This window comes from Phocoena sinus, chromosome 10 (assembly GCF_008692025.1).
Source record: "Phocoena sinus isolate mPhoSin1 chromosome 10, mPhoSin1.pri, whole genome shotgun sequence".
NCBI lineage: Eukaryota > Metazoa > Chordata > Mammalia > Artiodactyla > Phocoenidae > Phocoena > Phocoena sinus.
In genome coordinates, this window is record NC_045772.1 from 101,991,232 (window position 1) to 102,006,214 (window position 14,983).

General features: G+C 51.8%; 1 protein-coding gene across 1 annotated transcript; it reads right to left on the reverse strand.

The window, feature by feature from the left end:
• Positions 1-2,256: 2,256 nt before the first annotated feature.
• On the reverse strand, positions 2,257-3,980 carry TMEM121B (transmembrane protein 121B). Its single transcript, XM_032644868.1, has one exon. It carries the CDS (start codon positions 3,925-3,927, stop codon positions 2,386-2,388), a length of 1,542 nt encoding a protein of 513 aa, XP_032500759.1. The 5' UTR covers positions 3,928-3,980; the 3' UTR covers positions 2,257-2,385.
• Positions 3,981-14,983: the final 11,003 nt, after the last annotated feature.

The following is a 14,983-nucleotide window of genomic DNA, read 5'->3' on the forward strand; positions in this document are numbered from 1 at the left end:
GGGACACTAGACACACCACAGCATCTCTGGTTGGACCCCGCGCTACAGGTGTTCCTAGAAAACAAGAAAAATGAAACTTTCGGGGCATTTCTTTCTGTGAATGAGGCAAGGGAAGTAAGTAAAAGGACTCAAGAAAAACACACCAGAAGGAAGGGGCTGACGCCCTGAGCACAAGTGCTGGCACCAAGTGTCGGGAAGAGGACATCTGTCCCGGGGTGAGTGCGGCTGGCAGCCGGACCGGAACAGGCCTGGCCTCTGCCAGACCAGCCGGGTGCCGGGAAGTGCAGCTCACCGGAACCCACCACAGCCTCCCACCAGAATACCCGACACCCTGGAGGTGTCGCAGCAGCGGTCACTCAGCAGGGAGACGGCCATCCAAACAGGAGAAGGGGGTGGGGCAGGGGGCCGGCCTGGGGCCATGGCTCGGACACAAAGTCCTTCTGTCACTGAGATTAGGTAGCAGAGAAACAGCAAAGCTGGAGAGAGGGTGTGGGAACAGAGGGAGCAGTTCCTGGGACCCCCAGAGTCTGGGCCCCAGAACTTTGACCACATGAAATTCAAAGGGCAAGAAGGGGGATCCTGGGGAGGAGAGAAGGCAGGAAAAGAACAATTAGTTTCAAAATCCACCAGCTGATCCTGGACCCGGTGGGCAAGGGGCTGGGAGCAGGGACATCGAGTGCAAACATGTTCCTCCCTCCCCGCCCCCCCCACCCATGAGAGCAGGGAGGTTCAGGCCATCAGCCCCGTCTGTGTGTCTGTCTTCTGTCAACAGCCCCCAAGAAATTGAGAGAGAGGAGCCCTATGTGCAGAACGGAGGCCCAGAAAGCGAAAGTCATGTGTCACTGAAGCTAGTGGGTGACAGAGTAAAAGCCACAACCCATGACCTCTGACCCTCTGTCCAGAGTTTATTACACCACACAGAGTTCCCCAGGCACAAGGAGAGAGGGAAACAGATTCCTACAACCTCCCCCAGCCCCATCCTCCCGCAGAGTGGAGGGGAGTAGGTGCCCCTGGCCTGGCTCTCAACTCTTCCTGCACTCTGACCTCCCCCCAAAATACTCATCCTGCCTCAAAGATTGCCGAGAGAGGTCCTACATCAAGACTGTACGTGGGCAGCCCCTGGATGTGACCCGTCACTAGGGAGGGAGGCTGGGCCGGGTGGGGCTTAGACACCCTACTCCACGCATACTGCTTTTCCCTAGAGGCTCCCGTGACCAGAGCAGAGGACAGCGGTCACCACCGCCCTTTCTCATGTATACCATGCTTCCTAAAGGAAGGACAGGTGGGGAGGTGGATTTCCTACTCCTGTGGGCCCATGGGAGGCCCAGCTCACATGGTTTTCTATCCAGAAACCCCACCAAAGCTGTTCTGAGCCAAGATCTGACCCAGCCAGCAACCAGCTGCAGGAAGGATAAGAGTCATGGGCACATTTGGAGGGAGAGAGGGAGGGCAGCCAATGGCTGACCCTCCGCAGACCCTGTAATAACACTGGCACCGAAGCCCAGCTGGATCCAGTGGCCACGTTGAATGCAACATCTGAGTATTTGTCCTTATTTTTTGCAAGCAGCATCAGTGTGTGATGTGACACAAGTGGAAAGCACGGAGGTAGTAACACCCAAGAAAAGGTGTAGTTTGGTCCTTAGAGTATGGGCCCTCCCCTCCCCCCAGCTGAGAGGAAAGGAGTGGCATTGAGGAAGATCCTGGGTGAGCTTCTCCCTCGGAGGAGGGCCACTGGGCAGCCCCCAGGAGCCCAACTCTGTCTGGGAATTCATGGCCACAGATTCAGGTAGGAATGAGGAGTGTGTGGTGGGGAGGACCGGGCCTCCCCAGATCTCCTACTGATTGTGAGGGGCACGGGTTGGACACGAGACAACACACGCGTGAATGCGCACGGGTGTGCGCGCACACACACACACACTTTGCATCTACCATCTGGAAGAAATGCAATGGACACATCAGGGGAGCATGGGATTCTGGGTCATTTCAAGGTGTGGGTCAAGGACCACTAACCACAGCCTAAAAGAAGCTGGCACGTCCAAGCAAGGGGGGTGGCCGAAGGCCCTGGGCCCCCCTTTCCTCCATTCTGCCCCGCAAGGGAGAGGAATCAGAGGAGGTGGGAGAAGCAAGAAGCAGAGGTGCCCCACCCCTGGAGGAAAGGATTGGGGAAGGGCGTTGAGAGAAGAAGAGAGCCGGCGACCCTCCTCCCTCTCTTTAGCGGCTGGCTCCTTCCAAGCAGTCTTGACCCAAAGGGTTCAGAGGGGTGCGCTGGCTCTCAGCCCTGTTTACAGTTACCTCCCCCAAACAGAGGCTGATCCAGTCTGGGTGAGGGAAGGTCGCAGGACAGGGAGCGGGGTCTCCCAACTCCAGAGCAAGCCCCCAGACCCCTCAGTTTTGGGAAGCCACAGCCAGGGTGTTGACGTAGCCGTGGGCGCCCCCCTCGTCCTCCGAGACGCAGTGGCCCAGCTGGGGGGCTCCCGGCACCAACGGGGCGGAGGGCGGAGCGCCGTAGCCTGCCCAAGCCCGACTCGGGGACGCCGGGGTCTCCCTGTCCCAGCAGCCCTCCAGGGCCTCCAGGCCGCGGCAGCCGAGGAAGAAGAGGTTCTTGAGCATGAAGACGGAGAGCGGTTGCTGGTAGCTCACGGCCAGCAGGCAGCGCAGCGCCAGCAAGGGTACGTCCACGAGGCAGCCGCCCAGCAGGCGCAGCAGGCGGCTGCAGCCTCCCGGCCGCGAGGCCCGGCCCCGGGGCGAGGCGGCAGCGGCGTGGAGCTCGTGGAGCCAGAGCACCGGCGAGGCGAGCGCGAGGAAGTAGGCGGCGAGGAGCAGGTAGCGCAGGTGCGCGGGCAGCGGCGCGCGGCCGTCCAGCATCAGCTCCACCAGGGCGGAGCTGTCCAGCAGGTCCAGGCACGTGCCCAGGAAGCAGCCGGCGGCGCGGTGCCGCTGGGGCTGCAGGAGCAGGGGGCCCGCGGAGCCGGGGGTGGCGCCCGCCTCGCCGATGGCCCGCACCAGGCAGTAGAGCAGCGGCGCCGACAGCGCCAGGGTGAGGCGGAAGCCCGTGGTGCCGAAGGGCGCGCGCAGCTCGATGAGGTCCAGGATGGACGTGCCCAGGATGAGCACCACCTTGGGCGTGAAGGCGATGGAGTAGATGAGCCAGGCCAAGTAGGCGAAGGCGAACTCGCTGGCCGCGCCGGCCGCCCCCGCCGGCCCCGGGCCGCCCGCGCCCCCGCGGCCGCCGCGCGCCTTGGCTCCCGCAGCCCCGGCAGCGGCGGCGGGGGCGGCGGGCAGGTGCAGGGGCGCGGCGTGCGGGTGGTGCGGGTGGTGGGTGTGCGCGGCGCCCCGACGGCCCCGGCTGTTCTTGGCGAAGAAGATGGCCCAGCCCGCCGCGACCACCAGGTCGGTGGCGACCCAGGAGCACCAGTACAGGTCGGTGACAGCGATGAGGTACACGTCCAGCAGGCCGCCCTGCGCCAGCAGCAGCGCCACGGACAGCGCCTGGTAGCCCCAGCGGCAGCCCGGGCCGGGGGCGCAGCCGCGGCGCCCACCGCCGCGGCCCGGCCGAGCCCGGCGACCGCAGCAGCAGCAACACGAACGGCAGGAGGGGCCGGGGCTGGCGCCGCCCGCGCCCCCGACGGCCCCGGCGACGGCGCCCGCGCCCAGGTCGGCGGCGGTCATGCTACGCGGGGAGGTGGGCGTGGAGGCGCAGGAGGCGGCGGCGCTCCCCGGGGGCCCGGCGGGCACCAGCGGCCTGCTGATGCTGGCGCTCTCGTCGTCGTCCTCCCGCTCGGCGCCCGCGCTGCTGCTGCTGCTGCCGCTGCCGCTGCCGGTGTCGCCGCCGCTGCTGCTGCCCGAGCCGCTCCGGCCGCGCGGGAACCGGGGCTGCAGCCGGGCGGGGGGCGGGGCCGCGCGGGGGGCGCCGGGCGCGGGGCGCATTGTCCTCGGCTCCCTCCCGCCTACCCGGCCGGAGCCGCGCACCGGAGCCGAGCCCCGTGGCCGGGCGCGCGCGGGCTGCTGCCGACGCGCGGTGACGGCGGCGGTGACGGCGCGCGGGGCGGCCCAGCCGAGAGCTGGGGGCGGGGCGGGGAAACCGGGATTGGATTCGGGGCCTGGAGGCGGGAAAGCCCGGCCGCCGTGTCGGCAGGAGGAAGGGGAGGGGTGCCGGGGCGCGGAGTTGGGGCGGGGAGGACGCAGCGTCGGAATCCGAGGGAAGCGATGGGATCCCGGCGGCCGGATGGGAGGTGGTCGGCGAGGTCCCACCAGCTGAACCCCTGGGGCGTGAGGGACCGGGTGGCCTTGGTCTCAGTGTAGGCCATGCCTTTGAGCACCAGGCTGGGACCTCCGCAGGCACCAGGGCAGCTTTAGCCTCTACTTCGTCCGGTGCCCTTTCCGCTGGGCCGTCCTGCATCTCCCTAAGGCCCTTGAAAACCGAAGGAGGAACCAGGCCGCACTGATTAAAAGACCAGGACCGGGAGCCCCAAACACATATTTCTACATATTCATGTGCCCTGCTCTCGGTTCAGTGACCGGCCCGGGGGGGAGGGAGCAATTTCCAGTGAATGGAGCAGCTCTCTGAATATAAATGCTTGGGAAGAAAGGAGCAGGAAAAGGACGGTGCGTGTGGCCCCAGCCAAGAAGGTTTTCAGTATTCTCTGACGTTCTTAAAGCGGGAATGGGAAACAATAGGAAGAGGCAGCTAGCAGAGGAAATTAAACACCTAGAGGTGCCTCCGTGGAAAATAGGCCCAAAGCTGCGATGGTGAATGCTACAGACGGGGCCGTGGACGGGAACACAGCAGCCCTGCAGCTACAAGTGCAGAGCTCTGTACAGCCAATCCACGGCAGATGTGGGGTTTGGCACCCGCAGCCCGCCCCGGGCACACACCGGGTCCGTGTCCAGTCGCCATGCAGTGCAGCAGGTGTGGGGGGCAGCTGAGCTCCGGGGTGTGGTCTCAGCTCTGCCACGTGGCCTGTGTGATCTCGCACCGGTTGTTTCACCTCTCTGACCCTAGGATTATCCAACTGTAAAAAGGGACCAACATCTACCTTCCCAGGCTGTTGTATTAAGAAAGGTCACGAGTTCAAAGGGTTTGGCCCAATGCCTGTCACGGAGTGTGTTAAAGGTAGCTGGTGTGATCGTCGCAATTCCATTTAGCTCGTGTCTCAAGCCCCGGGAACATTTACTCACAGCACAGGCTACTAATGACTGTTTTCTGGGCTGGAGCCCTTCCCGAGGCCGCGTTCCGAGCTCAGCTCCCCGACAGCTCTGTGCTTCGCGACGCGCCAGGGAGCAGAGCAGCTCTCGCTGGGAGCAGCGGTTCTTGGAGCTGGTCACAGGCTTCACGGTGTGAGAGATTCAGCCCTGCCCGCTGGCGCCAAGGCCACCCACACGGGGCAAGGGGGAGCGAACAGCGCACGTGGCCCGCATCCATGAGCGTCACAGCGGGTCCGGCGATGTCAGCACGGAGCCGGTCCAGGTGAAAAAGCGGGCTGGGAGCTGCCAACTGCTAATGGGACAGATTACAGCCTGGCTCCCAGCTCTCCCCCAGGGAGGACACCAGCCAGCCGCTAACCTGAAAGCTGGCCCACAACTCCTGCTCACGTCAACGAAGCAGTAGAAGAAGCGGGAGCAGCTGACGCAGGCTGAGAACTGGGCTGCCGAGGGGACGCTGGCGAATCTGTCCCCACCCCACCCCAGACCTGCTGCCCTGGCCACCCGCCCAGCTCCCTCCTGCCCTTGCCCATCAGGCCAGCCCTCGCCCAGGGTACCTCCTGAGGACAGGTTTCCTCCCTGGGAACTTGGGTTGTACCAGCCGTTTGAAGTCATCCTTGCATTTCTGGGAAATGAACTTCAATTGCTCAGAGTAACTTCTGTATGAGATTCTTTAACCCAATTTCTTTCAGGTCTGAGGCTCTGAATAAAAAGACCACAGACAATAAGGGGAAGAACTCAGGGCACACGACAGAGTATGCTGGTGGTCTGGGTACCAGAGGGACCTCGGCTTTGCACTGGGTTATGTCTAAATCTGTGTACACACTTGGGCGCATACTCGCACACACACAATCACAGAGACCCTTCGCTTCAGCCCGTGCTGGGCTTGACAAAGATGTGGCTAGGATGAGAAGAAGGAAGTTAAGACTTTCTCGTATATAAAGTAAGTACAAACATCCCTCAAGGATCTGGAAAAGGGAAAACACAGTCACCGAGCAGCTCCTAAGCCCCCGAGTTCTGTGCTTACATCTTACGTGCGATACCTGGGGACGGAGACAGAAGGAGGGTGCCCTGCTCCCAGCCACACAGCTCGTCACGGGCAGGCCTCTGGCTCCCAGCCCAGTACTCTCACCCACCTACCACGCTCCTTCTCACAAGCCTAGGATGGCATCCTGGGAGTCAGGGAAAAACTAAGCAGTTTTCAATCCAAACATCATTTCCCTGAGCACCTGTTAAACCTTACCTGTCATTGGGTAAGGCTCGTCTGGAGACCTGACACCCTCATCCTCCTGGGGCAGCGGCAGATGGGCCGGGAGGGAGGAGAGACGCCCCCGTCATCTCAGCAGCCCGGGAAAGCGCAGCGGGCAGGGCCAGCCCTCCCAGCACCGAACCAAGGCCCAGTCCTCACGGACCCACCGTCTGTTTGTCAGCCTGCCCTCTTCCTTCCACAGCGAGAATGAAGGGCAGGGCCGAAGGGCGCTGTCGATGAGCATGTGGGGCCTCACCGGGGCCCCCCGTGGAAAGGCCCAGCAGGCCCTCTGGGGCCCAATCTCACAGTCACGGTGCCGACTGCCAGAAGTGGAGGGGAAGTGGGCAGGGGGCTGTGGCCGGAGCAGGACGGGTCTGCGAAGCTTCGGCGTACTAGGAGCTGAAGCCTCAGAACTCCTTGGAGAGTCTGTGACGATAACACTCCAGCTACCCCACTGCAGAGCGCCCCTAAGGCCCGGAGCCAGGCTGTGGCTTGGACCACCCCATGGACGGCCCACAGCGAGGCGCTACCCTCGCGGGCAAAGGAGAAGGTCCGGCATCAGTGCCTGCAAGTGTCACTGAGCCCCTGGCCTGGGTGCCAGGGCTCCAGAGGCTAAAAACAGCAAGTCCTTTCCTAGGAGTCCAGGCTGGGAGGGGAACAGACACATAAACAAGAAAGCACAGTCAAGTATTGTGAAGGTTATGGCCAAATTCTATATGGGGCCTAGAGGAGCAAAGGACATGAGCACTGTTGGGAAGGGAAAGCAGAGGCTGGTTAGCAGCTGGGACGTGGACTCGGGACTGGTGGGCATTTCAGGGAGGAGCAGGACAGACGGAGGACACACAGTGTGACGTCGCCAGGCAACGCCGAGGAGTTCCGGATGCTTGGCTTCAGTATGAAGTACAAGGAGAAGGGCATGATGGGTAAACGGAGGGGATAGGCAGGGCCAGGTCACAGAGGACCTCGGGGGCCAGGCTGAGCTTGGGCTACATTCCAGGAGAACAGGGACCTCTTGAAAGCAGACATGTCACATGGACAGATTTGCGTCATAGAAAAATTACTTTGCAGCAGAACCAATGGGCTGGAGGGGGGAGAAAATGGAAGCAGAGACTGTGTTCCATTCTGGCCATATTGTGAACAAAATGCGTAAGACCTCCCAGCTTACCGAAAACACCAGGTAAAACCGAACAGTCTAAGTGCACAGTTAAGAGAGTAAGATGAACCCTGGGGGCCGTCCATGAAGAGGAAGCTGGAACGGCGAGTGAAGTACATGACGCTCCAGATGTGTGGTTGGTCTGATACAGCGGGGACCAGCCACGAGCAGCTACCTAAATCGGAATGTATTTAAATAAATATCAACTGGGACTTCCCTGGCCATCCAGTGGTTAGAGCTCCACGCTTCCACTGCAGGGGCCCGGGTTCAGTCCCTGGTCAAGGAACTAAGATCCTACAGCTGCATGGCGAGGCCAAAGGTAAATAGATGAATAAATAATAATAATAATTATAAATAAATAAATAAACATCATTTGAAATAAGTTAAAATTTCAAATTCAGTTCCTCAGTCTCACTCGCCACATTTCAAGCTCTCAGAAGCCCCATGTGACTGGTGGCTACTACCCGGAACAGCAGATACAGAGCAATGGCATCACTGTGGCATGTCCTCTTGGGCAGCACTGGTGGGCACGTGGACACCTGGCATTCAAGCCAAATGAGACAAGAGCACAGGGCTGAGCTTCCTGCATAAATCCAGGACTCAGTGAAAGGGCGAACAGAAAAATAGATCTCCCACCCAAACAGGCAGGCCACAGGCAAATGAATAAGCATTGACCTAGGCTTGAAGTGGCATAAAAATCTCTCCTGGGAATTCATAACCATTGGACTATACCGCCCATAGATTTGAGATTTGCACAATCTCGGGCTGAGAAAGTAACATAAATATTGGCGGTAGGCTGGTAATAACCATGGATACCTAGCGAAAGCAAATACAAAACAGTTCTGGGGGGACATACCGTCAAACCAAGCCTTAGAGGATTCCCACGGATAAAGCACCAGTAAAAGTCAGTTCACGATACCAAACTGCAAAACACACAAGGAAATCACCCATCATGAATGAAAGCCAGTGTATGAAACATATAGCAAGATTAGACCCCCCAGGAACTTCAGGTGATGATGGCTATGATACCGATAGGTTTAAAATGATTAAGAGCATAAAAAAGAATAAAATACTATGAAAAAGAATAGTGGAGAAAAAAGAAGGAATAAGGCAGGGAGAAGTACCTCCAAGAATCACAGTGTGTGGATCTCTATGAATTTTCTCCCCAGTGAAATAATCATAACTGGTGGAAATTATAAAAAACAACCATTTACACAACGTTGTACTTCAACTATACTTCAATAAAAAATAAATTTTAAAAAAACATTTAAAATTTCTTTTTTTTTTTAATTTGGCTGTGCCACGCTGCTTGCAGGGTCTTAGTTCCCCGACCAGGGATCGAGCCCGGGCCCCCAGCATTGGAAGTGTGGAGTCCTAACCACTGGACCACCAGGGAATTCCCCCATTTAAAATTCCTGAAAATTGTCTTAGGGCACACAGCAAATGGAAAAACGTTTATTCAAGAAATCTGCTAAATCTCTTTAAGAACAGTGAGAGTCTGTGGCATTGAAGCCACAACCTGTCCCGTCCCCTCCCCCAGCTCAGTGTGGCAGAAACTCACCTCCAGGTGAGCGTGGCCAAGAAGGGGCCCCTCCTCCCCATCTGGGAGTGTAGGACAATAGCTTCTCTCCGGAGGCGCTGGTCACTGCATTTCTCATCTCCCCTCTCTCTGCCCCACGGCTTCATGTGCAGAAACTCTGTTCCACAAAAGCACAGCTGAGAGGCCTGTGGCTCCCTACCTCCACCCAGTCCCCACTTGTAGGCTGGAAGCTCTAATCTAGGTGTGGCAGGCCTTGGTTACCTTAACCCAATCTCCTGTCCCAGCTCACCTGTAGGGTAGAGGTTCTGTGCAGGGAGAGGCAAACTGAGAAGACAAGGGGCTACTACCCCCTCCTCCCATCCCCTTCCAACTCATGGAAAAGATGTGTCACTCTAAGAGAAGCAGATTGCTGTACCCAGGTCCAGAGTGTTGGCATGGAGCTTTTGCCTTGGGTGTAGAAACAGAGGGTTCGGTAGCTCAGGCTAAGGGGACTGGCTCACTTGGAACAGAGTGCAGGGAAGTTCAAGCCTAAGGGCACTATTGAAAAGAAGGAAGACCTTGGTGGTGAGTCACTTAAAGAAGGCTGGTCATTCCCTGATGGAACAAGTGAAACAAACCAGCCAGGAGTTTAACAGAGAGACAGCTGAAAAGAACCCGGCTGGGGTCAGAGCAAGCCTCAAAGACTGGTCTGAAGAACTACCCCTGCAAAGGGGCCCAACTTTATCAGATCAGATGTGGAGCAGTTTATGTCCCAGGACATTGTCAAAAATGACAGAGCAATCAGGTAGCAATTAGTGGAGCCTAACAGTTCAGTGTGATACCAATAGAGGCAAAGCTGCCGGAGGTTAACAAAGAGATTGGGGAGGTAGACAGCTAGTGGGAAGCAGCCGCATAGCACAGGGATATCAGCTTGGTGCTTTGTGACCGCCTGGAGGGGTGGGATAGGGAGGGTGGGAGGGAGGGAGATGCAAGAGGGAAGAGATATGGGAACATATGTATATGTATAACTGATTCACTTTGTTATAAAGCAGAAACTAACACACCATTGTAAAGCAATTATACCCCAATAAAGATGTTAAAAGAAAGAAAGAAAGAAAGAAAAAGAGTGATTATGACAAAAAAAAAAAAAAAAAAAAAAGAGATTGGGGAAAAGACAGTCAATGAGAACCCAGCTAACACTGTGGCCATCCCAGGGGGCAGGGAGATTTGTGTACACATCAGAGGCTTCACACCACAGGAAAAACAGACCTCACTGAATTCATCTACCCACATCACTAAATAACAAAAAATCAAGTACCAATAACAAAAAATCCTGGCTGGGGGATGGGGGAGGTAAGGGATCACAGTTTCCAGAGTTGCTACAATATATTATCTTAAATGTCCAGTTTTCAACAAAAAATTATGAGATGTAAAGAAATAGGAAGTGTGACCCATACACAAGGAAAGAAATACAAACACTAGAAACTGCTTTCGAGGGGCCCAGATATTGGATTTACCAGACAAGGACTCCAAAGCCGCTATTATAATATATTCAGAGAACTAAAGGAAACCATGCTTAAAGAATTAAAGGAAAGTATGATGACAATGTCTCATCAAATAGAGAATGTCTATAAAGAGATAGAAATTATAATAATAAAAAGAAAGAACCAAATGGAAATTTTGGAGTTGAAAAGTACATTAGCTAAAATATAAAACTAATGAGGGACTCAACTGTACATTTGAGCTGGCAGAAGAATCAGCCAACTTAAAGATACACCGATAGAAATTAAACACTCGGAAGAACAAAGAAAAAAGAATTAAGAAAAAAAGGAACAGAACCTCAGAGAGAGATGGGACACAACTGACTTCATCAACATACATACGATGGGAGCATCTGAAGGACAGGAGAGAAAAAAGGGAGCAGAAAAAAGATATTCAGGGAAAAACTGTCTGAAAGCTTCCCAAATTTGATGAAAAACATTAATCTACACATCCAAGAAACTCAAAAACTCTGAGCAGGATAAGTGCAGAGACCCATAGCCAGACACATCACAATCAAAATGTTAAAAGATAAAGACAAAGAGAAAATCTTGAACAGAGCAAGAGAGAAACCACATCACAAACAAGGGAATTCCAAGAAGAGTGATAGTAAACTTCTCATCAGGAAGAGTGGAGCCCAGAAGCCAGAGGGATGACATATTAGAAGTCCTGAAAGCAAAGGTGAAAAAATTCTTACACCCAGCAAAACTATCTTTCAAAACTGAAGGTGAAATTAATACATTTCTTGATAAACAAATCTGAGGAATGTTGCTGGCACACCTGCCTTATAGAAAATACTATATAGAAGGAAGTTCTTCAGGCTGGAAGCAATAATTCAAATCCACACACACACACACAAAAACGAAGATTGCCAGTAAAGGTCATTATATAGGTAATTATAGGAAATAATGTAAATATGTATTTCTTCTCCTTTCTTCTAACTTAGTTAAAAAGCAATACCATCTTTTCATCAAATGGTGCTGGAACAACTGGACAATAACAAGCAAAAAAATGAATCTAGACACAGACGTTACACCCTTCACAAGAATTAACTCAAAAAGGATTCCATACCTAAATGTAAAATGCAAAAGTAAATATGAAAGTCCCAAAAGATAACAAGAGAAATAACCTAGATCTTGAGGTTTGGCGATGACTTTTTACATACAACACCAAAAAGACATGATCTATAAAAGAAAGAATTGGCAAACTAGACTTTATTAAAATTTAAAATGTCTGTTCTGCAAAAGACACTGTCAAGAGAATAAGAAGACAAACCACAGACTGCGAGAAAATGTGTGCAAAAGATACATCTGATAAAGGGCTGTTATCCAAAATATACACAGGATTCTTAAAACTCAACAGTAAGAAAACAAACAACCCAATATTAAAAATGGGCCGAAGAACCTTAACAGACACCTCGCCGAAGAAGATATACAGATGGCAGATAAGCACATGAAAAGATGCTCAACATCACTTGTCAGCAGGGAAATGAAACTTAAAACAACAGTGAGATACCACGGCACACCTACGAGCACGGCCAAGAGCACTGACAACACCAAACGCTGGTGAGGACGCAGAACAGGGACTCTCGTGCGTCGTCAGTGGGAATGCAGAATGGTACAGCCACTTTGGGAGACAGTTTGGAGTTTTAACAAAACTAAGCATATTGCTTTCCAGCAGTCATGCTCCTTGGTATTTACCCAAAGGGGTCGAAAACTTATGTCCACACAAAAACCTGCACTTGGATATTTATAGCAGCTTTATTCATAATTGCCAAACTTGGAAGCAACCAAGATGCTTGGCTCAGTAGGTGACATGATAAATAAACCGGGGAACATTCACACAATGGAATACTACTGAGCACTAAAGAGAAATAAGCTCTCAAGCCGTGAAAAGACATGGGGAAACTTAAATGCTGATTATAAATGAAAGAAGCCAATCTGAAAAAGGTTACATACTGTATGATCCCAACTATATGACATTCTGGAAAAGGCAGAACTATGGAGACAGAAAGAAGATCAGTGGTTGCCAGGAGCCAGGAGGGAGGGAGGGATGAACAGGTGAAGCCCAGAGGACTTTGAGGGCAGTGAGAACACCCGGTATGACACTGTAATGGATATATATCAGTACAATTTGTCCAAACCCATACGGTGGACAACACTAAGAGTGAACCTAACGTAAACCATGGACCTCAGGTAATGATGATGTGTTAATGCAGATTCCTTGATTATAACAAATGTACCATCTGGTGGGGGATGCTGATAGCAGGGTTGGGGGGAGCTATGCCTATGGGCTGGGGGTGGGTGGTATGTGGGAAATCTCTGTACCTTCCTCTCAATTTTGCTGTGGACATAAAACTGCTATTTTTAAAATTGTCTTTAAAAGAAAAGCAATTGCATAAAACCATATAATTATAACTGTATTGTTGGAACTTTAATATACAAAAATGTAATATATTTGCCCATAAGAGCACAAAGGAGGTGGGTGGGAGTGAAACTGTAAGGAAGCAAGGATCTGGCATCAGATGGTAACTTGAATCCTCAAAATGAAGTGAACCGGAAATGGTAAATAAGTTTAGTATGACAAACTTTATAAATATACACTTTCTCTCCCATAGAAGGAGAGTAGACCTCAGCTTCTTTAAGACATAAAATTATATAAAAGTAATCATTGTAAGACTGTATTATTGGGTTCTGTAACATATACAGATCTAATGTGTGCAACAATAATAGTACTAAAAAGGGAAGAGGGCAACAGAAATATATAGAAACATAGTTTCTATATCTCACTGAAACTAAATTGGTATAAATCATAAGCTAAGATGTATATTATTAGCCCTAGAGCAACCGCTAAGAAAATGTTTAAAAGACAGTTTAAAAATCATTAATGGAATTAAATGTTATATTAGAAAAAAAATCTCTTAATACAAAAAAATGAAGATTTTTTTAAAAAGAACTTCAGATTTCAAATATATAGTCATTGAAAAAAATTAATAGATGGGGACTTCCCTGGTGGCGCAGTGGTTAAGAATCCGCCTACCAATGCAGGGGACACGCGTTCGAGCCCTGGTCCAGAAAGATCCCACGTGCCGCGAAGCAACTAAGCCCGTGTGCCACAACTACTGAGCCTGCGCTCTAGAGCCCGCAAGCCACAACTGTTGAGCCCACGTGCTGCAACTACTAAAGCCCACGCATCCAGAGCCCGTGCTCTGCAACAAGAGAAGCCACCACAATGAGAAGCCCGCGCACCGCAACAAAGAGTAGCCCCCACTCAACACAACCAGAAAAAAACCCGCGCGAAGCAAAAAAGACCCAACGCAGCCATAAATACATAAATAACTAAATAATAGATGGATTAAGCAGCAGATTAGAGGCAACTAAAAAGACTTAGTAAATGTCATAACATATCTGATGACGTTCTCTAGAATGCAGTAGAGAGAGCTAGAGGTTGTGACATATAAAAAGAAATCAAAAGACAAGGTGGGTGGATTGGGAAGATTCAAAATATGCCTAATAGAAGTTCCAGAAGGAGAAACTTCAAAGAGTGGGGGAAAGATAACAAAGAAGTTTTGGCCGAGAATTTTCCAAAGCTGGTGGAAAAACTTCTCCAACCCATAGATTTAAGAATCTCAATGAATCCTAAACAGGATCAATAAAAATAAATATGCTCCCAGATGCTCAGATGTGAAACTGGAGAGCATCTAAAGGAAAAGATCTTAAGAGAAACCAGGCAGTAAATCGCAACACAACAGTTAGATTGACAGCAGGCTTCACATTAGAAATAACAGGAGCCAGAATGCAATGGATGGTAAAAAATAAAGCAAAATATATCAGTAATCACAATAAATGTCCTATTAAATAACAAAGATTATTGGATTAGATTTTTTTAATTCCCAGCTATATGCTTTTATATAAGAAATATCTCTAAAACAAAAAGACAGATTGAAAGTGAATGTTGAAGAAAATATGTAGACATATATATTTTTAATGCATTTATATAAATAAACCAGGCAAATGTTAACTAAAAAAACTGGCATGGCTATATTAACTTTAGGAAAAAAATAAACTTTGGGACTTCCCTTGTGGTCCAGTGGTTAAGACTCCGTGCTCTCAATGCAGGGGGCATGGTTTCAATTTCTATTCGGGGAACTAAGATCCTGCATGCCACACAGCGTGGCTGAAAAAGAAAAGAAAAGAAAAGAAAAAAATAAACTTTATACCCAAGAAAATTATTAGAAATAAAGAATTTCACCATATAGTGATAAAGAAGACAGTATAGCATAGTAGTTAAGGGCACACACGCTAGAGCCAGACTCTCTGAG

Bases quoted from the DNA above. Each gene is read 5' to 3' on its own strand.
- TMEM121B (XM_032644868.1), bottom strand. From the start codon at position 3,927: ATGCGCCCCGCGCCCGGCGCCCCCCGCGCGGCCCCGCCCCCCGCCCGG.